Source organism: Panicum hallii, chromosome 8 (assembly GCF_002211085.1).
Source record: "Panicum hallii strain FIL2 chromosome 8, PHallii_v3.1, whole genome shotgun sequence".
NCBI lineage: Eukaryota > Viridiplantae > Streptophyta > Magnoliopsida > Poales > Poaceae > Panicum > Panicum hallii.
The window spans coordinates 44,753,685-44,780,009 of NC_038049.1; the positions used below are offsets into that span (position 1 = coordinate 44,753,685).

General features: G+C 46.3%; 4 protein-coding genes across 12 annotated transcripts; 1 reads left to right on the plus strand and 3 right to left on the minus strand.

Annotated features, from left to right (window-relative positions):
* Positions 1-168: 168 nt before the first annotated feature.
* Positions 169-3,145, minus strand: LOC112902876 (UPF0161 protein At3g09310). 9 transcript variants are annotated; one of them, XR_003230688.1, is made up of 7 exons: positions 2,712-3,145; positions 2,515-2,589; positions 1,891-1,950; positions 1,646-1,786; positions 1,464-1,528; positions 791-854; positions 169-387 (listed from the first exon to the last, which is right to left on the minus strand). XR_003230688.1 is itself a non-coding variant. In XM_025972063.1 (6 exons), the coding sequence occupies exons 1-5, from the start codon at positions 2,785-2,787 to the stop codon at positions 1,470-1,472; spliced, it is 411 nt and encodes a 136-aa protein (XP_025827848.1). In that variant the 5' UTR covers positions 2,788-3,145; the 3' UTR covers positions 169-387; positions 1,464-1,469. The 9 variants fall into 9 exon arrangements, 6 of the variants coding, with proteins under 6 accessions (XP_025827848.1, XP_025827847.1, XP_025827850.1 ...); XR_003230686.1 differs by having other exon boundaries at positions 169-553; XR_003230687.1 differs by lacking the exon at positions 791-854 and adding an exon at positions 1,328-1,376 and having other exon boundaries at positions 169-553.
* A 5,692-nt stretch (positions 3,146-8,837) lies between these two features.
* On the plus strand, positions 8,838-15,768 carry LOC112872427 (pumilio homolog 1-like). Its single transcript, XM_025935495.1, has 7 exons — positions 8,838-8,975; positions 13,424-13,529; positions 13,647-13,926; positions 14,035-14,176; positions 14,272-14,379; positions 14,515-14,727; positions 15,202-15,768. The coding sequence occupies exons 1-7, from the start codon at positions 8,838-8,840 to the stop codon at positions 15,766-15,768; spliced, it is 1,554 nt and encodes a 517-aa protein (XP_025791280.1).
* A 251-nt stretch (positions 15,769-16,019) lies between these two features.
* LOC112903261 (thaumatin-like protein) lies at positions 16,020-17,039 on the minus strand. Its single transcript, XM_025972495.1, has one exon. It carries the CDS (start codon positions 17,019-17,021, stop codon positions 16,224-16,226), a length of 798 nt encoding a protein of 265 aa, XP_025828280.1. The 5' UTR covers positions 17,022-17,039; the 3' UTR covers positions 16,020-16,223.
* Positions 17,040-22,399: 5,360 nt separating this feature from the next.
* Positions 22,400-24,220, minus strand: LOC112872428 (putative cyclin-D7-1). The gene is made up of 4 exons (XM_025935497.1): positions 23,714-24,220; positions 23,509-23,613; positions 22,892-23,239; positions 22,400-22,642 (listed from the first exon to the last, which is right to left on the minus strand). The coding sequence occupies exons 1-4, from the start codon at positions 24,218-24,220 to the stop codon at positions 22,400-22,402; spliced, it is 1,203 nt and encodes a 400-aa protein (XP_025791282.1).
* Positions 24,221-26,325: the final 2,105 nt, after the last annotated feature.

Consider the following 26,325-nt stretch of genomic DNA (forward strand, 5'->3'; position numbering starts at 1 on the left):
AGGATCGCATGGAAAATGGCAACGGCAAGGATGAATGATAGCATGGATGTTTTTCCAAGCAAATTATCCAGGCAACATGACTAGTCCGGCTACAGAACAAAGAGAAGCACGGAAGATGCCCATCATTCTCCTGAACTCCAATTTTATTGCAACCAGGCAATGAGATAGTTCAGAAAATTGGCAAGTTTCAGAATGATATTAGATAATAAATAGTCAATAGTGTTCACCTGAAAGGGAATGCCAACAGCTTTGCCAACTAAAATAAAAGATATACTGCGATAAGCTGCTAACCAGTAATTTCTTTTTCTCTTGGTGGTGGTGGTGGTTGTTGTTGTGCCATGATGTGAACCCCTGATTGGTTATGGCCTGATGTTGGAGCCATCGAGCCTGTAATATGATTACTCAACTATACTGAGACTGCTCACCAAGTAGCTTAAAAGTTCATAGAATTTATCGTAAGCATCTTGAGGAGCATCAAGATCTCAGAAATCCAAAATCCGATTATGTTCCTTGACACTATAGTTGATAGCTAGGGCTTTCCCTCTTGAAGTTACTGCACACAATAGTAGCCTTGACATCAAAAAACCTCAACAATGCTGAATACGACAAAAAACAAAAAGGCTTGACCAATGATAGGACCATCAGGATAAAGGCATGGATGTGCCAAAATATCCAAATCTACACAGCATATACCATAAAAATATTGGAAGGGGACAAGAACAAATATGATATCCCAAGTTACAACAGGAAAAATCCAAGAAACAAGCACCATATACAAGGATATGGTTACCTGCAGTTCAGATGAGCTGATTTAAGGAAGATATTTAAATGGACAACAGGTGCAGTATTAACCCCTGAGGCAAAGGACGATTATAACTTGGTAAAGACTTCGAGTGCAATAATAAGTAACCCTTAAACTCCTTAACTACAATTGTTCCACGGTGCATTGAATTTTCCACTAAGTAGCAGTTTTGTTTTTTTTTCAACTGTCCTCATGTTCAAGAACATGTCAATACTCATCCTTCAGCTGATTGGACACGAAGAATTTTTGGCATTCTATGCATCTAATAAGATTCGGTGACTAATTCCAAATGCAAGTCCTATAACCATGCGTCTGTCTGTTTCATTGACAGATTCTTTACAGGGTGTAGAAGTAGCAAAACACAGTTGGGTCCTGACACTAGCATGCAGGAGCAAAGGAGGTGTAATTCTGCATGTCAAACTGTCGTTTTTTTAATTTCACTCAAACAATTACCTAGGAAGAGTCGCACAATAATAAGAAAAGGACATTATACGTAAAGCTACCATTGGCAAAAAGAACACATACATGCTCCTTGACAGAATTTCATAGATAATGCAGATTCTTATCCTTTCATCTGTGGCATGGGTTTAATTTCAGTTATTTACAGAAAATCTACTGCAGGTCTGCAACTGAAGAATTGCACTGCATATACTGCAAGTACCAGGCATCATTGCAGAGGTAGATCTTCCTCACCAAACCACCTTGGAGGATCATACCCATAACTGCCTGCATGTACATCAGATATTCAGATAACACAGGGCTGAAGTTCCACAAATATGATATGATGCAGACCTGAAAATGTTGAACAAATAGTAATAATTGAGCACCAATAGAACATCATACCAAGCGGATTACAGCGGCACAGACGCCAAGCAGTCAAGATTGTACCCTTTACAACACCATATCTTTTGTACGCCTGCATAGAGTACTCACTGCAAGTTGGCACATAACGGCAGCTTGAAGGCAGTAAAGGCGATATTTCCCCTGTTTACATAGAGCTGGCTGATGAGCAATCCATATAGAGATGTAATTGATCTTAAATCAAGCCGAAGATACAGTCAGACTGCAAGCTGCAAATATGAGCTTACGTTTGTAAAACTTTAGCATGGATAGTGCCACATTGACTCCCAAATCCTTGACTTCCTCTGCTGAGAGTCACACGTGCACAGACTGTAGTCAATCAGAACTATTATGTAGTTCTACAACAAAAACACAACTAAATTTCTAAGAAACAATGTCCAATGTGTTATCTTCTAAAATGTCTCTTATCTTTAGCAAAGCGTGCTCCCAGTCCTAAATTCATGTTTCAGAAGAGCATACATGTCCAGGAAATTTAAGCTGCAGTTTTCCATCAGTGGTTTATGTATGAGATCTTAAAGCAAATTAACTTCATCCTCATTTTGTGCCCCTTGCAATTGATTCACTTGGGGGAGAAACCACAAGTAAAAAATAGGGTCTGCCAATGGAGCTAAGTTCCAAGCAATACACCTCATCCACACGAAACTACAGGCTGGAAATGAACTACAGCGTTGGTCTAGAATTGAATGATGGAGGCATGTGTAAGATAAGCAACTATTGACTAATTAATTAATCTCAAGCTAAGAAATTGAAATTGTGGCCAAAAGGAAATACCAAGTACTTAAGTACTTAATAAAAACCATCAGATAACCATTCCTGGGATTCAATTCCCAATCAGATGCCACTATACTGACCTTCGTCGTCAGCAGCACAGCGGACTCTCCACGCTGGAATCTTTCTCCTCGTCTGGTATGAAGCACCGAAAGAAACTAGAAGCAGGCATGAGATTATTAGGGAACAATAAAAAGGAGAAAAACTTTGTTCTCGACTGGAACCGATTGACCGAATAAATCTTTAACTCGAGCGACCGGAGTGGGACGAGGAGGTTCACCGGTGCTTCCGGCGAGAGGTCGCGCAGCCGAAACAGGCACGAGGGACGCGGCGGTGGAGGGGGCGGCGGCGGTCATGGCGATGGCGGCGCGCCGGGGCGGGAACGCACACGAGGGTGGTTGGTGAATTTTTCACAGATTTTCTTTTCCCCGTCCGCGCCGTCTTGAGTCCGTCTGTGGGGGAGCGTAGGCAGGGGCGGACAGCGCGGATGAACTTCGATGGAGCCGAGCAGAGCAGACGCAGGGGTGGGCGGGCGGGCGGCGCAGGGGTGAGCAGAAGCCGGAGGACGGACGCGAGCCAGGGCAGGGGCGAGTGGTCGGCCGGAGATGGAGCTAGGAGCAGCCGCGGCAAAGACGGACGGCTGGCGCAGGAGCGAGCTCCGGCAGAGGCGGCGCAGGCGACCGGTGGCCGCGGTCGAGCGCCGGCAGAGGAAAGGATAAGGCCCACAGGAAAAACAAAAAGGAAATAGAAGAGGATGACAAGTGGGCCCCACATATGGCAGATGGGCTCCACACTCAACTGTTGCTAACGGTGTCAAAAAAATCATCAACGTCTACAACCCCATTCATCTCAGAATCCATTCCTTTCAACCAAACATAGGATAGATTCATGCCAATCCAGAAAACTAGGATGGAAGAAAAATTAGATGCAATATACCGTTAGAAAATACAATTTTCGAAAACACCACAGTTTTCGGATCCTTTTGGGCTTCACGATGATGTTTCTAATAAAAATTTGGCCAACTTCGTTAGCTAGATGAATTTTTATTTGACTAGCCAGTGAGGGAATTAGTTTTCCTTCCTTAATAATTAACTAGAAAGTCGCCCCCCTACAAACATAGAGGTAAAATATCCTCTAAAAATTATCACACCCCTCGTGTAGTTGGACTTAACACACATTTGAGTTGACTCAACATGGGAAATTTTTTATAAGATAAAAAGTAAATAGGACCATAGTTGTGGTTATGCATGTGCTGCAAATTGAAGAGTTTGGACTTTCGAAATGGACAAGGTGACGGTTGAGCAACTTTTTTTTATCTCTCCCCATCATCAAGCTAGCCAACCAACCATCATTTTTCCCTCAGTACTGCCAAGAACTGCCATTTAATTAGAAGTACTTAACTACTAGTAAAAGAGTAAAAGCTATCAATCAGGGTGCATCTAGGTACCAAATTAAGGTTACATTATATGACCTTGATTTTTTTTATGCATGCGCTTTTGACGTAATCTAAGTCAGCATATGCATGCACCTTTCTGCTGGCTAGGATCACATGGTCGTCACATTGTTTGCAACTAACAAACCCACATGCTAATTAATGTATGATAACATGATCAGAATTTAAAAATACGATACGTACATATATAGTCAAATATATTCTCTTAATATTGTAGTTGTGTGTCTATTGACACAGACACTCATCTCATCATAAAGTATTATACTATATATATATATATCCTTTTAAGCTGAATGTTTTGCACGGATTTTTTAATTGAATATTTTGCATTTGTTTATGAAAATATTATTATGAGTGAAATCAAGTGCATGAGCATTTTTGTTTTAATCTAAGCACTCTCCTGATTGCTCAAAAATTAAATAATCTAAGCGCTGTTGTAGGAGGCATTCAGGCAGGCATGTGGCTTGTGTGCTGCTGAGTGCACATCACATATCTTGGATATAGTACACATCTAAACCATAGATGCCTGAGGCTGACTCCAACGGAGCAGCCATCCGGGCAGGCAAAGCAAAAATAGCTCCCACGCGGGAACTGTAGCGCTCGGATGGGTGTTCCAACGGGCCAGCCATTTGAGCCAGCCAAAATAGCGGCAGGAGGGAGAAGCAGCAAAACTGGATGGTACTGTGGCCGCTAGCGATCGGTGTTGGGCCCACTCCTATCAACGGCAGCACGGCGGCTTCCTTCTCCCCGTCCCGCTCCCCATCCGTCTCCATCAGTTTCGCCTCCGCTACCCTGCCCCCGCCGCCCGAAGCCCGCCGCCGCCAGCCCGCCGCCGCGCCTGCCCCCCCCCCCCCCCCCGCCTCCCGCCCGACGCCGCGCCCCTGGGCCCCCTCCCCCACCCCCGCCGCCGCCCGCCCGCGGCCGCGCACCGGCCCCGCCCCCTCCCCCCCCACCCCCCCCCCCCCCCGCGCCCCTGCCCCCGCAGCCCGGAGCCCGCCACCGCCCGCCCCCGTCTTGCCGCCGGCCCCGCCCCTGCCCCTGCCTTGCCGTCGCGCCCCCCACCCCCGCCGCCCGAAGGCCGCCGCCGCCAGCCCGCCGCCGCGTCCCCTCCACCTCCGCCGCGTCCCCTCCCCGAGGCGGAGCTCCTCCTCCGCCGCCGCCGCCAGCCCACCGCCGCGCCCGCACCCCCCCCCCCCCCCCCGCGCCCCTGCCGCCTTGCCGCCGGCCCCGCCCCTGCCCCCGCCGCCTTCCGCCCGACGTCGCGCCCCTGCGCCCCCCCCCACCCCCGCCGCCCGGCCCCCGCCCGAAGCCCGCCGCCGCCGCGTCCCCTCCACCTCCGCCGCGTCCCCTCCCCGAGGCGGAGCTCCACCGCCGCCGCCGCCGCCAGCCCGCCGCCGCGCCCGCACCCCCCCCCCCCCCGCGCCCCTGCCGCCGCGCCCCCCACCCCCGCCTTCCACCTGCTAGCGCGGCACTTTTCCTTTCCGTGGCGCGAACCAGCCTGGGCCAACGTCTCCAGCTATTTTAGCTGCTCCGTTGGAAACAGCAGGTCCATCGATGGCAATGTAAAATTGACGGGGCAGGCAAACTCCGGGATGGATGGCCCAAATGGCTGCCACCCGTTGGAGTCAGCCTGAGAGGGGTGGTTCACTGAACCCTGCAGGGATCAATATATAGACTGGAATATATAATGATTATGCTGCTGCTTTCTAGGTTCATGTTCCTCATCTCCTAGCTAGCAGAGCTAGGCAACGCCATTTATTTGCACAAGAAAAAAAAAGAAAAGGTCCATTTTGCAGTCTTCATCTGTAAGCTCGATCTCAATGCAACCAGCAACTACGCAACCATTCAGTTTTCAACTCCAAACTAATAAAACCGACCGTTCCTTTATTTACAATCTTTACTCTAGTACTTTAATTTAGATGGGTTTGGTGTGATGCATACAAGGACAAAATAAATTAGTTTCGCATTTTAATGTACTGGCAAATATATAAAGAAAACTCTCACTTTTTTTGTTCACACTCACACTATGGAGTAGCATATACGACAACTACGTATATTGTTACAATTTTTTTTTTACTCAGTAATGCTAGTAATAGGTCGCCGCGCTGATGTTGCGGCAGGAATTTTTGGCGCATAATTTTGTTACGATAAGTATGAGCTGATGTTGCAATGGAAAAGATCCTCCGACCTCAATGAAAGATGTTGCGGTGGATTTTTTATACATGATTTTTTGTTGCGATAGACATACGATGATGTTGCGGCAGGAGTTTAAGTTGATTATTGATGTTGCAGTGGAAGTTTCAAGTGATTATTGGTGTTGCAATAGTTATTTTAAGATTGTTTGATGGGTCGATATGTGATCATTGCGGTGGTCATTTCCAGTATGTTGAGATTTGAGGTAATGTTGCAACAATTATTTTAGAATGTTGCATAAATTTATTCTAAACATTTCAATAATTAATTTTCCATGTTGCACCTTTTTAATCTAATCGACTAATTATGTTTGTTTTATTATTTTTTAAAAAAATATTTTTTTTAGAATGTTGCAATTGTAGTAAAAAATATCGCAATTATAATTTTTAAATATTGCAAAATGTAAGTGTCCATGTTACAAAACTTTATTTCTACACATTGTCGTTCTTATCGGATGTTGCATGATAGAATTATTTTTATATATGTTTTTATAATATTGCATTAGTTAATTTTGATGTTGCAACGGATCCGATTAAAAAATTTCACATTGGACGTTCGAACGCTAGCAGCTCTTTTTTTTTTACCTGGCCATCGATTAATTACTGACATGGAAGGAACACGAAGTAAGCATATATATGCATGCACCTACCCATGTGCTCCCACAGTATACATCAAGTATATCGTCCTTGATCATGTATTGTAATCTAATAGCAGCGAGCTGAGCCAGCTGCATCGCCGGCAGGTAATGTTAATTTTAGGAGGCCTGCCTGCCTGGTTAGCTTTCTTGAAGATGTATGCATGCATGCATAATTAACTCTGCAGATTCTTCTTCTTTTCTTTTCTTTTCTTTTCTTTGAGAGAGAGAGAGAGCGCGAGCTAGCTGTGGAGAAGAAGACATCCAGGCCGGCTCCGGCTATAAATAGCAGAGAGCTGCCGCCTGCTGGTGCTGGTGGCACAATTATATTATTCCATCCAAGCCAATCCCCTGCCTCTCCTGCTCTCTGCAGGTAGCTGTTGTGTGTGTGATCGAGGAAGGATCGATCTGAGGAGGAGGAAGATGTACGGTGGCGGCAGTTGCAGTCGTTCCAGCAGTTGGGACGACGACAAGATGATGTGGACGACGACGACGAAGCTGCCGAAGCACAAAGGAGGAGGAGCAACTGGCCGGAGGCACGGCGGCGGTGAGGAGGCGAAAGGCAAGCTGCGGCGGTCGGTGTCGATGGGTGGCCGGCTGGCGAGCGCGGCGCGGGAGCAGCGGGCGCGGCTCTACATCATGCGCCGCTGCGTCTCCATGCTCGTGCGCTGGAAGGACTAGCAACTCTACTAACTGGTTGGGTTGTGTTGTGTGTATGGGCCAGGCCAGGCCAGGCCCAACCGCCCAATTAGTACGTTTCTTATGCTTTGCGCTGCTACTTTCCGAGAGATGGGGCTCCGATCCGTTGTTGCCTTACAGGCAGGCAGGCCATCCCGCTCGCCGTGTGTGTGCGTGTGCGTGTTTTGTTTTGTTGGTTCTTGGTTGCTTGGTTGTACTACTGAAGAAGGAAGAAGAAGAAGGAATGTCCTTTGCGATCGGCCCTTCTTCTCGATCCTGTTCCATCATCGATCATAGAGTATATATCTTGTCCACGCAGCATCAACTTTGGAGCTGTATTAATCCTGCCAGTTGTATGTGGCCTGCAGGGCTGCTATAGCCATAGCGGTTATTCGGTTACTACTGACGAGAATGCCTTTGCAAGGCCGAAGGACGAAGCTTCCTCGATGCAGCCTGCTGCCCGGCCAGCAGGGACGTCGTCTCCGGTGGTACGGTTGTCGTCGCCTTGCAAAAACAGTGGTAACTGATGACCGCGGCCTCACCGTGATGCAGGCGGCAGACCGCGCGGCTCATGCAGGTTCGCCGCTAGTATATACATCTCTTCAGTCAGTGTAGAGACTAGAGAGTAGAGACCCCGGCCCGGCCTCTCTGATGATCTGTCTGAAACCACCATTACTTGCTTCATCCCATCAGAGTATGCATTGAAACCAACAAACCAGCAGCTAGCGGCAGGAGGATTTCTACTCGATCTGCCATCGATCGCATCTGCGAATTCGTTCTAGTAGGTACGGTGCGTTCCCGGCCGAATCATGCATGCATATGCATCTCTCTCTTACTTGCAAATCATCATCTATCACCGATCCGGTGCTGTGCAGTCAGTCTCCCTCCAATCAGTGGTAATTTCTGCTGCTTCGTCCCGTGCTACGTTGTGAGAGGCAGGGCTTCCTCATTCAGTACAATGCTAGCTACTGTTTCAAACTTTTCTGCTGCTCTAGATCTGTATGCATACGACATAGATAGGATGGTGAATCCTAGATTCATATATGTATGGTTGTTGTATCACGGATTGTCACGACTGGGTTATTTCTTCTATTTAGTATAATCTGCAGTTCTTCCGGCAGATCCCTTAGAAAAAGAGGTTGCACATCACAGATACAGATGGATGGAATGAGGATTTTTGTATTGATGCTCTCCTCTTTTTTTGCACCAATAAATAGGAAGGGGAAAATATATTGTTTGTTTACATGAACAAAAAAATTGCTTTTTTTTGGCATGTGTGACGTACTCATGCACGGTTACGTTGTTTAGTTTACAGCAAGCAAAGCATCTGGGTGGTGGAAGTGGATCCGTACAACCAGCAAGGAGGTTCGTGTTCGTCCAACAGGAGGGTTGCTACCAGCAGGGCCGGTGGTGGTGGACGACGTAACAACAAGCACAAGCAGGCGGTGATGAAGCCGGAGCAGGAGCAGCCCAACTCGTACCGTTTGTTCCCGGAGGAGGAATCCGGACTCCACCTCCACCATTTCTTTGCCGCAGACCAGCGGCAGCATCCACAACAGCTTCATCACCCAAACCTCCTGCTCCAGGTATATCTACAGTAGTGTTTATTATCATCTTATTTCTTTGCGTGATCAAATATTTAGATAGATATATATGTGTTCTGCACCTTTATCTCGTTTTTCTTGCTACTACTTAATTACAGTAATTCTGATTATGGCTATTATATAGTACCGCTTCATTATCTGCTAGTAGTAATTAATGAAGGCTTCTTTGTATGTATTTTTTTATATATAGAAAGCTTTGTTAATGATGGAATGCCTTATTTCTCTCGGATATTAATTATATTGTGTATTATTGTTCTTTTTTTTCTGTTCTTTGTACCTACACTACAGCTAGTTAAATAGTTGGCATGGGCCGCTGGCCGTTTCTTTAACTAACCGCCGCCTGCTTGGCTGGCATCTTTTGGACTTTAAATTTGTGGCATATGTATTTGTTGCTTCATTTTTTTTACTGCTTCTATATGCACTCTCATCGTCCTGCATACCACCTCTAGAAAAATGAATCTTACATATTACTCGCACCTATGCCTTTCCTTGATCATCACCGTCCCTCTTAGCTCTCACGTGCCACCTCCATTGATGTTGGAGTAGGCAAGGCCTACCTCGGCCAAACACCAACTTTGACCAACTCCAATAGATTGAGAAAATCAATCCCATTTTCCTATATTTCTGGTTAAAGAGTATTGAATGAGAAAATCAATCCCTTTCATGAATCCCTTTTCATTTATTTTCTTATCTTTATGATCTTATCCCCCTCCATTTTCCCTTTAGAACGGGGATTTCTCTTCTCTCTTGTTTCCTTCCCTCATGCCAAGCTCTTGATTCTCGCCGTCAGGCACCCGCAGGCTACACGCCCGCCGTCAGGCTAAGGGCACCACCTCTGCTCGGGCCACACGTGCCATGTGTGGGACTGTCAACGCCTTTGGGTCACGCGCGTGCGAAGTGGTGGTACACACCTCCGGACACCTCACCCACCCACGCGTTGTGCTGCCTCACCGCATCCTGCACAGCCTCACCAATCCATGTCGCCACATGTGCCATTAAAGGCCTCAAAGGTCAAAATTGGACGCCTACAACAAGAGGAGCTTGGATATGGTGTATTCGAGGAGGTTGGGGTCCCATAAAGGCAACTGATGTGGGCATCCTATCCGCGAGAGAGAAGAAAGCGACAGAAGAACAAAAGAATCGATTAGCCCACTTACTTATGGGCCCCCCATGAGTCAGGAAAGGTAGAAAGGGAAAGGGGAAAGGGGATTTGCTGCAGCATTAATCCCTAATATACTGAAATTGTGAAAGGGGATTCGCCTATAACTAAAAAAGGGGAAGGGAATCTGTTGAAGTTGCTCTAAAATAACTCTTCCACTTCTATTCCTTGTGTTTGCCTTTTTACAAGTATTTGACACGGCGGATCTCCTAGTAGGGCAAGCTTGGGTGACCACCGTACCTACCTCCGGCAGTGATGTACTATCCCTCCTGGAACATGATGCCTTGGTGGAGTTGGAGAATATGGTCCATTGCTACCTACGTGAGCTTGCGGAGCGATGTCATTTGAGGAGAAGAAAGAATAGCAAAGGGTATTGGCCCAATCCAAAATGATGTAATGTATGAGAAGCAAAGCCTAGGCCCAATCTCCAATAGGGAAATTGATCCACTTATGACCAATTTGGCATTGCAATTTCTATCTGTATTCATTTGTGATATCTTCTCATGTTTGTTGCATTTCGAAGCATCGCCACTTCCCAAACATAGAATTGGTGGTGGTAGGCATGGATGCCTGACCCATTTGCCCAACAATTGGAGGAAAGTGTTTCTGCGAAGGAGGTCGACACTGGTGCAAAGTCCGCAAGCACAGCGCATGAACGATGTTCCTGGTCAAGCAAGGACAAGCATGTCACACGGGCATTTGCAGCAGAGAGGGCCGAGGTTAGGTCTTCGCTACCTAAATCTTGGGGTTCCTCTACCACTGCTCATCTTCTTGCCGCGAGCTTGATATGCTGAGGTGGATTCACCACTAGATGTAAATGACAATGACAACAAATATTCTGACAAATCTTGTCATCATGTGCTCGGACTAACGATAGCACGATGAAGTCAAAATGATGCATAGTCGTACAATGCTCCCCACCCACACACACCATTCTAGCATAGGTGAGAAGCTGTGTGAGCATGAAACTCACATCGCCCTAGTACTTCGACTTCTAACGATATTTTCGCATCAAGAGTTCAAACCTTGTCATTTGTTTCTCCTCAAGGTGTTACAATGTGATCGCTCAAGGGGCTATGGAGCAAAAGGAAGCCATATGTGGAACTAAATGTGTTAATTTAATTTTGGTATGGTATTATCAATTCATATTGACACCTCATCTTCAAGGGCGGATCTTCCAGTAGGGCAACCACGCTACCTACTGACAGCAATGATGCGTTGTTCCTCTCAGAACATGATGCCTTGCTGGTGTTGCTGTGTTGGATGAGGAGGTGCACCATCGCTGTATGCATGCGTCGAGTGGTGTCGTTTGAGGGAGAAGAAAGAATGACGAAGGGTATTGGTCCAATCCAGACTGATGTAATCTATGAGAAGTAAATTCTTGGTCCAATGTCAATAGGGAAATTGATCCCCTTATGACTGATTTGGCCATGTAATCTCTCTCCCCTTTCATTTGCGCTATCTTTCCATGTCTGTTAAATCCGTGAAGCACCCACCAAACATAGAATCGGCGATGGGAGGCATGGACACCCATTTTCCCAACCATTGGAGGAAGTGTGTCTGCGGAGGAGGTTGACACCGGGTGTGGAGTCCGCGAGCACAGCACATGAATAGTGTTTCCGATCAAGCAAGGACAAGCATGTCGCGAGGGCATTGGTAGAACGAAGCATAGGGTTGAGGTTAGGTCTACCCTACCTAAATCTTAGGATTGCTCTACCACTGCCCATCTTATTGCCGTGGGCTTGCTATGGTGAGGTGGATTCACCACAAGATGTAAATGACAATGACAACAAATATGCTAACAAATTTTGTCATGATCGCGGAATAACAACAACATGATGAAATCAAAATGAAGCATACACATACAACGCACACCCACCCACACACCATTCCAGCATGGGTGAGAAGCTACGACAAGGCAACACGAGCATGAAACTCACATCATCCTAATACCTGGACTTCTACCAACACTTTCGCATCAAGGGTTGAAACCTTGTCATTTGTTTCTCCCAAGGTGTTACTGTGTAATCGCTCAAGGGGTTATGATGCAAAAGAAAACCATATGTGGAACTAAATGTCTTCATTTAATTTTGGTATGGTATTATCAATTCATCTTGACGCCTCATCTTCAAGGGTAGACCTCCCAGTAGGGCAAGGTAGGGCGACCACCCTACCTACTGCAAACCTTCTTGGAGGCATCGTTGTGGGGCTCTCCTCCTTCACAACCATTGAAAGCTCCTAGTGAATCAATCTCGATTCTACCAGATGCGGTGGTGTTTTAATTCAATGTTGTGTTCCTACATGAAGGCGTCACTTTGCAGTTGTAGCTACCTTAAGGGGAACATATTAGCTGCCACATTCATTGCTGCAGTGCAAGGATACAAGGGAGGTTGCTTGTTTGCCAAGTAAAAGCAGTGGATTGTCGCTAAGAATGGATTGAGAAGCAATAATAGACATTGCTTATGATTTTTCCTTCTATTTATGCACTCTTTCCCTTTTTTTATTTATGACCAGCTATTGAGTTGAATACATTGTAAGAATTTGGCTATGTGATCTGAGGTCACCACATGGGTCAGACCCAACACTAATCTTTATCAATTATTCAAAGGTAGGGTGAAGTTCTAAAATATGGTAACTCGTATTCACCCAGTCACCTACCCAACATTAGTGATTGCATGTCCTTTTTTCGAGAACACGCGGAAGAAATGCATATCTTTATACTAAGAAGAAAAATTATTCTCAAAAAGGTTACAACACGAGCCACCCATAGGTGCTCGCCAAATTAACAATACAATGTAAGGTGTACTCTATGAAAAACTTAAACAACAGAGGGGTTACAAACTGATATTAGTAATAACTGATATTAGCAATAAGCTGTAGGTCTACGTCCAGGGATCCTGCTCCCTCTATTGCCATAGTTCTTGTTTTTTCACCTGCATAAATCTTCCTCGTTGCCTTTCCAAGGTTGAGGCTTGGAATTCGATTGGGATTTTGTAAATACATTTCCAATGAACGGTGGCCCCCTTATCTTGTTACTTGTTGAGAGCCAATATAATACTATTTTTGAAGTATAGGGCATTGTATTTTTCTTTGCATGATATAATTCTGTACTGTGTTAGAAAAAGAGCAGGGATCTGATTTCATTGTATTATGGGGAAACTGTAGATCTATTGCAGGAAAAATTTACTTTGAGAAGTTTGCCCTTCATGCTGGATAGATATGACTCATCATATAGTACTAATATAAACCGTTGTTGTTATTTCCTCCTCAGGTTGATTATCCAAAGGCGTCTACAGCAGCTCAGGGCCAAATGAACAATAATGCTAACTACAGCGTGCCTACTTGTAGTCCTGTCGTCTTAGGTAGTCAGGTTTCAGGTGCCCAGCAGGGAAATGTTGATGAGCAAGACTTTGAAGAAGAAGCTCCGCTGAGAGAGGATACCATGAAGCTACACGAACATTTAATTGCGGTCCATGTGGAATGTTATTGTGCAGCGAACGACCTTGACATGACCACCTCTGCAGGACTCCTTGAGCAGGCTATTCAGGGCATGAAGCAGATTCACTATGCTCCTGATGCTCTGGAGGCAAATTATGGGGACAATCCAGCAGATGCAGATACTACTACAATAGTTATTCGACGACCAAGAGCTTCTTCTGTTTCCCCTCAAGTCCAGAATCATGTACACCGTGACTGGCAGCAGATCATGACAGCTCCAGTGATGAACACTATGATCAGTCTCAGGGACATCGAGGGCCAAGTAGCAGAATATTGGTACGCGCCCTTAGTAACTCTTTAATTAATTAATTGCATCCATCTACTGCAGCTTGTGATTTAGTTACCTTCAAACAATTCCTTACTGCGACTTACTTGTGCATGTAGTGTTCATCCCAAGGGGAGCCGTCTTGTACAGCAGGCAATTGAGGTGGCCACCCCTGAAGAGATCCTCATGGTCTACAGGGAAATCACGCCGCATGTCCGTTCGCTGGCACTTGATGTCTTTGGAAATTACGCGCTCCAAAAGGTTTCTACATATTTAACTAGTATCAGTATACATTGAGCATGAACAACTCCCATAGTAATTAATCATTTGTTGGGTTTCACCGTACGTACCACCAGATTCTTGACTATGGACCGCGATCCTGCAAGGGGAAGGCCATCAGCCATCTTATTAGGCATGTGTTACCCCTAAGCCTTCACATGTACGGCTGCCGGGTCATACAGAAGGTAATTAACCATGCATGCAGTATCTATTATGTTATTTCAGATTTTTTTTCCTAGTGTTAAGTACCGACTGCTTTGTACATTATTACTCAAACAGGTAGCCGCCTCTGTTTGCATTTGCTGTCTCTGTTTCTTCAGGCCTTGGATGTAGCGGAACACGACCACAAGGTTGCGATGGCCAAAAGGCTTGGTCACAAGGTGCTCAGGTGTGTTTACGACCAGTTCGCCAACCATGTCATTCAGAAGTGCATAGAGTGTGTGCCTCCAAAGGATATCATGTTCATCTTCCGGAGCTTCTGCGGGAAGGCCAAGGACCTGTCCACCAACGTGTACGGCTGCCACGTCATTCAGGTTGGTTGCATTGCTCCTTGGTTGATTAGGGGGTGTTTGGTTCCGCCGGGGCTTATTTTAAGCCCCATCACATCGGATGTTTGATGCTAATTAGGAGTATTAAATATAAATTAATGATAAAATAAATTCCATAACCTCTAGACTTATTCGCGAGATGAATCTATTAAACCTAATTAGTCCGTGATTAGTCTATATGATGCTACAGTAAACATGTGCTAATTATGGATTAATTAAGCTTGATAGATTCGTCTCGAGAATAAATCCTAGGTTTATGCAATTAGTTTTATAATTAGTTTATATTTAATCTTTTTAATTAGTATTGAAATATTCGATATGACAGGACTTAAAATAAACCTCGTGAACCAGATTCGGTTGATCTATCAGTTTCTGTCAGCCAGTTGGCCGGTATAATACATTGGGTGGTGCTAATTTGGGTAGTCCATCCATCTTGCTGCACTGTGCTGTTCCCTGCAGAGAGTGCTGGCATACTGCGACAACCCTGAGATCTCCGACACGTTGGCGGCAGAGATCATCGAGTCCGTTAACAAGCTGTCTAAACACGAGTATGCAAACTACGTGGTGCAGTACCTGCTGGAGCACGGCGGCCAAGCTCAGCGGTCAGCCATGGTGAAGAAATTTGCTGGCCGCGTGGTGCTCATGAGCTACCACAAGTACGCCTCGAATGTGATCGAGGCATGCCTGAGCTTCGGGAGCCACGAGGACCGGCTGCTCATCGCGAGCCAGATCATCGACAATGGAGGCGGCCAGCACCTGGACATGATGATCAATCCCTACGCCAACTACGTCATCCAGAAGATGGTGTTCATGGCGGAGGAGGAGCAGGTGCGCTTGCTGGTGGATGTGGCCAGCAGGAATGTGGCCTACCTGAGGAGGTACTCGCATGGCCAGCACGTCATCGCCGCCATGGAGAGGTTCCTCAGCACCAAGGGTACGCATCATCCTGACCCGCGGCCTGTTGTCGTCCGGCCTGTTTCTCAGCATGCAGCAGCAACACTGATCACTGAGACACTGACTGACTGACATGGCTGCTGTTGCTGTTGTGGTTGCAGCGGGGAGGCAGGTGTTTCAGGTGCCACGTCCACTCCTGACCCACCAGTGAAGAAGACGAAAATGAGAACGAGGAGAAAGGACAGTACATCGTCCATCTATCATCCATGTCGTGTCGTTGGATCGATCGCTACTTATGAATGAATGATCAGGATTCAGACTTTGATCGCGTCTCAGTCGTAGTGTATATGCAATTATGCATGGTAGGCAGGACTGTGTATGACTGTCAGATCAGATGCCGATGCCGTGTGTTATTATTAACAGTACATTATTAAGTTACCTGACTGAATGTTAAGGTACATGCATGCATGATTCGGAATTTCGGATACTACATACTAGATACTAGTAGTATGTTGTTTAGGTAGTAACTCGATGATCTTCTGAACAAAAAAAAAACGCTGGAACAGACAGACAGAGCAAGTGGTTAATTATTTCCTGTACGTTGGCGGCGGGCAGAAGGTGATGAGGTAGCGGCTGGCCTTGCATCGGTTGAGGGAGGTGGCGTCGTCGTAGGCGTAGCTGTAGGCCTTTGGGCAGACGGCCTTGAAGACGTGCGCGAACACGGTGGGCCGGCACCTCTCCGGCGACGCGTAGTCCCCCGTGCAGCAGTAGCGGTCGCCGCCCATGGCCCTGCACGCGCTCCGGCACCCGGCCACCTTCCCCTCCCTGTCCCTTACCTCCAGCGCCGACGGGCAGCAGACGTTGAGGTCCGCCTGGCACCCGGCCACGCCGCACCCGGCGCCGCCACCCACGGGGGACATGGACACCGGCGCGTTGAACCCGTCCACCAGCGACACGTCGTAGAAATGCAGCGGGGACCTGGGGGTGCCCAGCGTCATCTCCACCACCGTGGCGGGCGTCGCGCCGGGGCGGCCGTCGCAGCGGAGCACGCCGCCGCAGTCGCCCGTCGCGCAGCTGCCCCGCCCGCGGCCGTCGAAGGAGCAGCCGCGGCGCGGCCACAGGCGGCCCGACCAGCCCAGAGGCACGTCGAAGGCGGTCTCGTCGCCCGGGGCCAGGTGGAAGCCGCCGGACTGCGGCGTCGGGTGGCCGGCGGTGCCCAGCAGGCCAGGCCATATCGATTCGGCGCAGTTGTTCACCAGGATCAGCTGGACACCGCCGTTGCTGGCACCACCACCCGCGCCGGTGACTAGCAGTAATGCCATGGACAGCAGGAAAACTAGGAGGGAGAGGAGTTGGAGCTTAGCCGCCATAGGGTCAGAGGCCATGGTGCTGCCTGTAGCTGCTAATCGAGTCTGCGATGCTTAGTTATATGCATCTCTGCAAGCTGATCTGAGAGCGAGGATTGTTAATCGATCCCATACAGAAAAGATGATGCCAATAAAGCATTGCGCCGGCCGGGAGCTAGCTAGTTAAGTAGTCGTTACCTTTGGCAACTAAAAATAAAGGTTTGGTTGTGGCAGCAAGCAGTGTGGTGTAGTGTAGTGGCTCCCATGCATGATTCTTGTGTCAGAGCCATCAACTCGATCGATCATGCAGTTTAACTACTGATACCAGATTGATTATAACACAAGCCATAAATCTGAATCAATTTAATTTAATTATTCAGGATTTTTTGTTCAGCATGACACCAACACAATTGCATGCTGCAGGAGTCAGTAACAGCTACCAGCACTGACTGGAGTCGTACTCTTCTGGGGATCAGAACTGTACTGTGATGAACTTCCGATACATGCAACCGACATAATTAATATTGTACCTAGCTAGCTGGGACATAAAGCCAGCCAGGTCAGAGAAAGCAAAGGAGACTGCCGACATGATTAAAGTAAGTATGTACTATGCACTGTGTGCTAGCTGCATACCCTCTTAACTTAACTGTGGGATGGGTCCTCGATCATCTCCTTTATTTGGTTTGGTTTGCATTGCTTTCCGGCCGGCCGGAAGGGATTGCAATGCAATCTCAGGATCTATTCCTTGCTTTGGACTGGGGTTACTGTACTTGTTTGCTACTTGCCTTGCCTCCTCGCATTTGGATGATAACCAAAAGAAAGAATGAGTGGATATATAGATAGACGCGGATCGGACACTTTCCTCCCTGGAAGGAATATCTGTCTCCTGCTTCTGCTGCTCCTCCATCGATCCCTTTTGCTTTTCCATCCCCGGCCCATACTTTCGTCAAGGAAATCTTGCGAAAAGTGCTTGCGTTGCTTACAGATCTGATGAAAGCATCATGCATGTATGCTCCTGTGTTGTGGACCTCGACTGCTTAGCTCGATACAATGGAGCTCCTGGTATCTAGGATACAAATGGGGATACAATTTGGGGAAGTAGAGTAGAAATCAGGGGACAGAGAGAAGCCAAGGAGGAAGAAGGGCCCAATTCCAGCTTGCCCGGCCCACTGACAAATTGGGCCTCTCAATTCTAGAGTACTTTCGGCTCGTATGGTTTTTGGCTGCCCATATCATAGCTAGTTTTGAGGATATTTCGTCCAATTTACGTGCGAGATATAGCTGTATTCCTAGTCGTTCCAACGTTCTCAGGGCTTGAGATATAGTACTCAGGCCCAACGTTCTCAAAGGACCAGATCATTTCCAAACTTAGAATTTGTTTCCAGAAGCTTGAGATACGGTTTTTTTTTTTGGTTTTTTTGCATCTAGTGTCACTCTAGGGCTGTCTCTCGACTCCAAAGTACTTTGGCCCAAAGGGTGAGACAATAACCATATTTTCTGCCCCATGTTATTGCTGATCTATCAAACCATGTGTCTTCCATCCTAGTCGTTCTAGGGTTATCATAGGAGTTACACCATTTCTGAATTTCAGAAACCGCTATTGTTGGTTGCATTTTGCATGCACTCTTTATTAAGTTTTCTAATTCGCATGGAAATCAAATCACTATAATTTTCATAATTCTTATTTCCTAGATATTTATTTGATATGAATTATTTGGTTTAATTGAGATTGTTACGTATTAGCCTATCAACCTATGCTGCCGCAGGGGCTAATTAGAATTAATATAAAAATAAAACGTATAGCTAATAATTATATTTATCTATCTCACGCCCTCTTACATCTATTAAATATTCTAACCCATACTCTAAAATACATAATTATCATTATCTAGTTGCAATAGATTTTATTTTGCAAGGATGATAACTCTCTTTATATGTTTCTTAGTTGGATTAATTAAAAGTTCAATTTACTCCCTTCAAGTATAGCTAAAGTTTGAATAACCCCCTAAACTATGCGATTTAATTCATTTTATCCCATAACATAATTTATCTTTTTTATTTCTCCATGTACAATTTTTAATTTCAAATTTTGCAGGATAGTAGTGGACATCACAATGCATATTAAAAAATTATTATAATTTTTTCATTGTTATTTCTTATATAATTTTGAACTCTAATGATTAATTTATTAACCTATCAAAATAATGATAAAAAATTACAATGTATTTTTTCTAACATGTGTTATGATGTGTACTATCATATTTTAAAATTCCAGCTTAAAACTCCATCTGTGCATGGAAAAATGAAAAGGGCATAGTTTGGGGTGGGGGGAGGGGGGTAAAATGAAGGGCCAATTCTCTCAATGCTATTGAAAATTTAACTCATCCCTTCAATGCCATCAAAATTTAGACCATCCCTTCATTACCACTGAAATTTTAATCTCAGCCCTTCGATGCCATTCCGTCGTTGCGCTGTTAGGAGATTGTTAATTGAAGGTGGAAAAGACAATACTGCCCCTGTAGGAAATAGTTGAAGTATTTATATCGCTATCCCTTCTATGCATTGTAGATTTGTAGTGAACAACAAAACTCTGGATATACACGGAACGATGACAAACATTTTTTTAACAGGAAGCAACACACAGTAATACATATCCACTTTTAGTTGGATCTAATAAAGCTGCCTTTACTCATAACAAGCAACTGTAGAGAGGTTAACTCCATGGAAGCTACCTTAAAACATGGAGCTCCATGGGAGCTCCCCCCTACAACGCATGATCACTATATAATTAGCTTATTACAATTGTTTACATCGAATTGAATTGTCAAATATATATGGAATTCAACTATACTTTTTTCATGCCAACGACGACCGGTGTTTTGGTCGCCTAATCGGCGATCGGTCAGTAACTGAATTATCGCTCCCATTTCTCTGACGCTGCTTCAGCAGCCGAGAGTGGAGAAGCTCCAGAGCGCGATGTTGCCCTCCTCCTCCCAGCAGGCGTCGTCCGTCGTCGCCGGCGCCGGCACGAAGAAGGCACTGCAGGGGTCCATCCTAGCGTACTCCATGCACTTGGGCGACTAGAAGAAGGCGTTGATGTCCGCGAGCGAGCTGAAGTAGTCCGCATCGGCGTCGCCCTAGTGATGGGCCTGCAGCTCGCTCTCGCTGGACTCCGGGGAGCTGACTGCGGAGGCGCTAGAGCCTGCTGCCGCGCACCCCCGAAGCGGCGCTCGGTCCCACGGCCGCGCCCCCCCACGCGGCAATGTGTCCCCCCGACGCGGCGCGAGGGCCCGCGTGTGTAGGGGCCGCGTGTCTCCCCCCTGACGCAGTGCGCCGTGCATGGAAGCGGGGAGCGGGGTCGGCGTGCAGATCCAGGAAGGGGAGCGGCGGCGCGGCGTGGGACGGGGAGCCGGGGAGTGGATTCGGCGACGGGGGTGTTATAAACGATGACAATAAACAATGAAAGTAAATAGATCGGGGATACGAGATTTAATATGGAAAACCCAACCAATACGGAAGGGAAAAACCACGGGCGCCAACCAGCAAGAACTTTAATATATCAAGAGTCTGGTTACAACGCCGTGCGGCGGCTTACAAGAAGATTATCATCAAAGAGAAACCCTAATCGGGTATATAATATGTACCGCGGGGGCGCTGCCCCCGCACCCCCCTCAGGTGACGCTAGGTCGAACCACATGGGCCACTTGTGCCTCCGCTACGCTTCGTCACAAGTCGGCCTTTTATGTGCAACTGAATTTGGAACACAACTCAACAGGGGGAGGATAGAGTTTTTTTATTCAGGAGAGAAAAGGGTTGGTGAGATGTGTTCAGTGTTGAGCGGTAAAAAGGAAAAAAACGATCATACATCTGGTTTAACAGTGTTACACGGTGTTTTGCTCAAAAAGTAACGGTGATGGCACAGATGGGAAATTAAAAGTGATGGTATTGAACGGATGGCCTAAATTTCAGTGGTATTAAAGGGATAAGTTAAATTTTTAATAGCATTGAGAAAATTTTCTCTAAAATGAACCAAACGATAGTTTAGTGGATTATACGGGGCTTTGGCTACAGTCGAGGAGAGTAATTTAGATATTTTTCATCAATTAACTACCGAGCCTTGAAGATAAAGATTCTCTGTGATTTAAATAAGGAAGAGATTAAAAAACAGTCGATCTGTTAGTTGGGGAGCTCGCTTCTTTCGCCCATTCAGGTCAGGTGCCACGATCTGATGGACGGGTCACCAACTCATATCTGCTGCCACGCCTCGTATAGTGATTTTGCAAGCTTCTGTTTTGGCTCATTCGCTAGTGCTGCTAACCTCACCAGGGCCGATCCTAGGACACCCTCAAGATCCATCAGGATTTTTAGGAGAAGTCCAGCCCACATGTGATCCGTACGGGTGGGTAATTTATGTATGGCCAGATGTTTTTAGAGAATTTTTATGATTCCTCTAATTTTCTGGGGTGTACACGTAGGATTCTAGGTGGCTTCACGTGGAGGCTTCAAAAGGAGCCTCTAATTAGTAATATTAAGATTAAGATGCATAACAATTGATGTTGTAGATTCTTTACTTTCCTTGATTAATTTAGCTTTTGGTTAGTCGCATTTGGCGTGGAACCTCTAGTTTAAAGAAGCCCTGATCATAAAAAAAATGAATGGTGCAGTGTTTTTCTTATCGACGTAGTGAGCTTGAGGCCTTGGCTCTCTTTTTTAACTCTCTCGAGGTACTTTTCTCTCTTTTTTCTAGTTCACATGGGGACTACTTTTGATATGTTTGTACATGATGCACTGAACGGCTAGCTAGATTTATTTGTCTCAAATATAGTTTCACAAAAATATATTTTTGCTATGTTTCATTAAAAATACATACTACATAAATACTTTTTTGTTATTGGAGGCAATGGTCACTAAACAATACTGACACCTCTCATGAAAGAAAATCAATAAATTAATGCGAAGATATATTGATGGCCAGTGTTAGTTTGTGGCCAACATAAATCACACTAGACATTAAATTATAATGAAATGGTAATCCACGTAGAGCTAGAGCTCATTGTACAAAATATATATTAAGAAAAGAAAAGGAAGGTTGAAACTTTAAGCAGCACGCACAACACAAATACATATGCGTGCTTCCGGTTGCATTTGTAATAGGCAACCAATGCAGGGATATTACAAACGAACGAATGCAAATAACTAATTAATACAGTAGTACTTACTACACACAAGTAGGTAAGTGATTCATGTGCATGTAATTAATTTGATTTGATGGATTCGTTAGAGTAAAGGAACAGTAAAATGAAGTAATGTGGTTGTCGTTTAATTTGTGTGAGGCATGCATGCGCAGAGATGTCTTGAATTAGGTCATCGATCTCTAGCTTGTGTGCATTTGCTGATTACTTTAATTTGGTGCCTTGTCATGGTTGCTTGGTCGCCCTGGTGTATGTGCTGTTAGTTGATCCGGCGAACAAGCGACGGCTGACGACTGATGCTGACCTGTTGACCGCCGCAATGGTTTGCTGACCTGGAACTGGGCTGCCGCTGGAGTACTGCGGCTGCTGCTGCTCACTCTCACTGATGTAGGGATAATGATCCAAGCAGCAGCAGGATTCTTCGTGGAGTAGTGCTTGCATCATCTTGAAGCACTCATCATCATCCTTCTGCATGCACGCAGTTCATTATATTATATATATTGGTTCTCGATCAAACAATTATGTATATATATAATAATTCACCATACATGAATGCATGCTTTCTAAAGCGCGTGTAGAATAGATTTTCATATATATATATATATATGTATATATATATATATGCATGTATACTGTATACTCATTTTGAACAAAAAGAAAGAAATGTGTACATATAGATATAGCTGAAGCTACTGCATGTCATGCATGTTTACCTACCGTTGGGCAATCTGCTGGACGGATGAGCAGCAGCAGGCGGCTGATGGCATCGCTGCTGGAGGAATAATCCTGCTGGTGGTGGTGGTGCAGACCCACACAGCAGCGGATCGCAGAGGCGGCGATGACGGAGGGATCGAAGCGGAGGAGCAACGAGGGCTCCGCGAGGGAGCGGAGGAGGAGGCGAGTGCAGCGAGCAGCAGAGGCTGATGATGGTGGTGGTATGATGAGGTAGTGGAGGAAGGAGAATGGCGTGACGCAGGCGAGGCGCCATTGGAGGGCCTTGAGCAGCGTCAGCTCCATGTCCCGGACCGTCGCCGACCGGAAAGAGTGCCCCAGCACCTCCTCCATCTGCATGCATTGCACATCCAGCCAGCTCGATCTTAGCTAGATCCATGGACGGATCGGATCGTATGGATAATGGATGGAGCTGAGGGAATTAATAATAAGTTTTCTACCATATCACGCGTATGTACATGTACTAGTAAGTAGCTAGCAGCTACTATATGCATGCATGCATGCATGCTTGAAGCGTGCAGTCTTAACACTCGAAAGAGGAGGAGGTGGAAATCAAAAGAAGGCACGCACGCGTGTAGGAGTACTAGCTAGTTAGCACGTACCTGGAGATGGTGGAGTGATGGGATGTTTACTTCGTCCAGCTTGCATGCGACGGACAAGCAGGCGACGCTCACCAGTTCAACCATCCACGACTCGTCCCACCTCTGCTGCACCCATGCATTCATCAATCATCAGTCAGTACTAGTTGATGGATGGATGAATGGATGCATGATGAATTAGGAGGAGCGCGAGTAATTAATTAATTACCAGATGGCAGTTGATGGAGAGGAATCTGTCCAGATAGTTGACCGCGTTGAAGGCCGTCGACGCCGCAAGCCCCAACTTGTTAATTACATAGATGATGTAGTGGACTCCCATGGAGCGAGCGGCGGCCACACCGCCATGACCACCAGCAGACGACAGCAGATGGTGGAGGTAGCAGCCTCTGCTGGGCGCATAGCATCCCTGCCTCGCCACCATGTAACGCACTGCTGCCTCCTCTTCTTCCGCTGCTAGTAATTGTCGTTGTCGTTTTTCCTGATGATGATCACCTCCGACGACGATCTCCGGCGGCTGGTGTGGTGGTGGTAGAACACTAGTACTGCTGCAGCTGCAGCTGCAGCTGCTGCTTCTGCTTGTGGTGGTATCATCATCATCAGCAGCAGCAGCAGGAGGAGGAGGAGGCGTCGGCGTGGAGGAGACGAGGAGTGGCTCTTCGTGGCAGTAGAGACTGTTGACCACCTGCAGGCTCCGGCGGTCGTCGTCGTCTTCCATAGTAGCGTACTAGCTGCTGCTGCTGCTCTATAGCTGCTGGCTGGCTAAGCTAGCTAGCTAGTATATATCTTTATATGGCCAAGGATGGGATTGAAGGGAGAAGGAAGGAAGGGAGTTACCGAGGTGGTGCGTACGCCGTGGCGTGTGGCGGGTGGTAGCTGCTGCATGCCTTACATATAGGAGCATTAAAACCCGGGCAGGAGAGGAGCAGCCCGTCGATCGTCTATGCTGCATGCGCACTCATCAATGCGTACATGCAATCCGTCCTGTACGTACGTATGTACGCCACTTATTGGGATTGTTGTTGATTGATTGATTTTTTTTATTTATTGGTTGTTTTTGACTAATTATAATCTTGGCTACGTATCTTAATAATAATTCGGCCAGAAATAAATAATAAAAATTGGAAGCAGCTAGAGTACAGTAGTGAGTACGTAGAGGAACGAACATGGCGCGGCCTACATACTTAGGCGTTGGTGGTTCGTTAAGGCCACCTCCAATGGTTTCTAGCCTCATATTTTAGTAGAAGAGGGATAAGAGTTATCTCTTGGTGGAGATGACGTGTGGAGTCATTTATATTACGAGCCAGATTATGGGTTGTCTCTTGAAGTGCTAGGTACTAGCTCATACCATTGGAGGAGGTCTAATCCTTGGTTGCTGCTACACATGACATACATGCATTTGTATAAGTGTTGCTAGGCACAATGCGTGACGAGCGAGCAAGCATTCTCGCAATAAATGTAAATATAATAATAAATTGCGAGCATGTACGTACATGCATAGACGATAGTATATAATAGTACACCGGCCAGCCGGCTGGCACACGCCATTGTTAGTGTGTGTAGTACTTAATACGTACATTGCTGGATCACCGTATGCACCACGCGTATACCCTCCATCCATCCAGACAAATTGGTCATCGATCGATTATCATGCATGCACTCGATACATACGCATGACCATCATCGATCCATCAGATCCTCATCTTCAGAAAGCAACTGCCTGCCTCTTTAATGCAGGCGTGCGTGCATTCTGTATTTCTGTATGTTCCTTCGAGTACACTGCCATGGCAGGCAGTCAGTGTCAGTACGCCAGGCTCATCATCATCCATTCATCATATGTGCTATGCTATGCTGCTGTCAGAAACTTCCTACTAGCTAACCTCCGTACGTACGTACGTACCACAGCTGATGAGCTGACCCGACCATATATACGATCCAACCACCACCCATCCATTTTTATTCACACACACCCAGGCAAGGCGAGCTAAGCTAAGAGTCCGGCTTCAGCTCTGGAATCATGAGCTGGAATTTATAAAATAGATTGAAATATTTTATATTTTTAATTTAAATTTAAAACAAAAGTATAATAACTCGGCAATTTTTTTAAGTTTATTTACAACTCTGGCTCCAAAAATTCCTAAAGCTAATAGACCAATATCAGGTTTAAGTTGCAACGCGGACTTGTGGCCCAGCTCGATAAATCAACCAGGAAGATGCACGCAATGCGTACGTACATGCTGGGCCGGGCTGCTCCTCTTCCTTTCTTTTTGGGCGGCGGCTGCTATATATTGGCCACTGCGCCGCCGCCATTGCTGCTGCTGCTGTCTTGCTCCGCCTCCGGATATCGCTGCCCGTCCCGACTGCTGTGCTCCATCCTATCGTACGCATTCCGCCGGTCTTCCTCCTCTCCTTCCTTGTTTCCTTCTCACAGCTAGCTAGCACCTTATTAATTGCCTGTACTGTATGGTCGAGGTCATCTGTATGTGCTCGCGTTCAGCTGCATGCTGGGTGTTCGTCAGAATGCCTGCCTGGCCTGGCCTATCTGCAACATGCATTTTCATCAACTCCAATCGGTACAGCACGCTTTCATCTATCCCCCATAAGCTTGCAGCTTGCTGCTTGCCCAGTTAACATTCATCATTTGTGGAGCCCATGCATTCTTTCATTATTATATATACCTGAAATACCAATACTACGTATCCACTCACTACCGGAAACGCGGTCTTTGCCGAGTGCTAAATATCGGGCACTCGGCAAAGAAAAACACACGGTGAACGCATCCTTTGCCGAGCGCCAGGCACTCGGCAAAGAAAAACAGTCGGC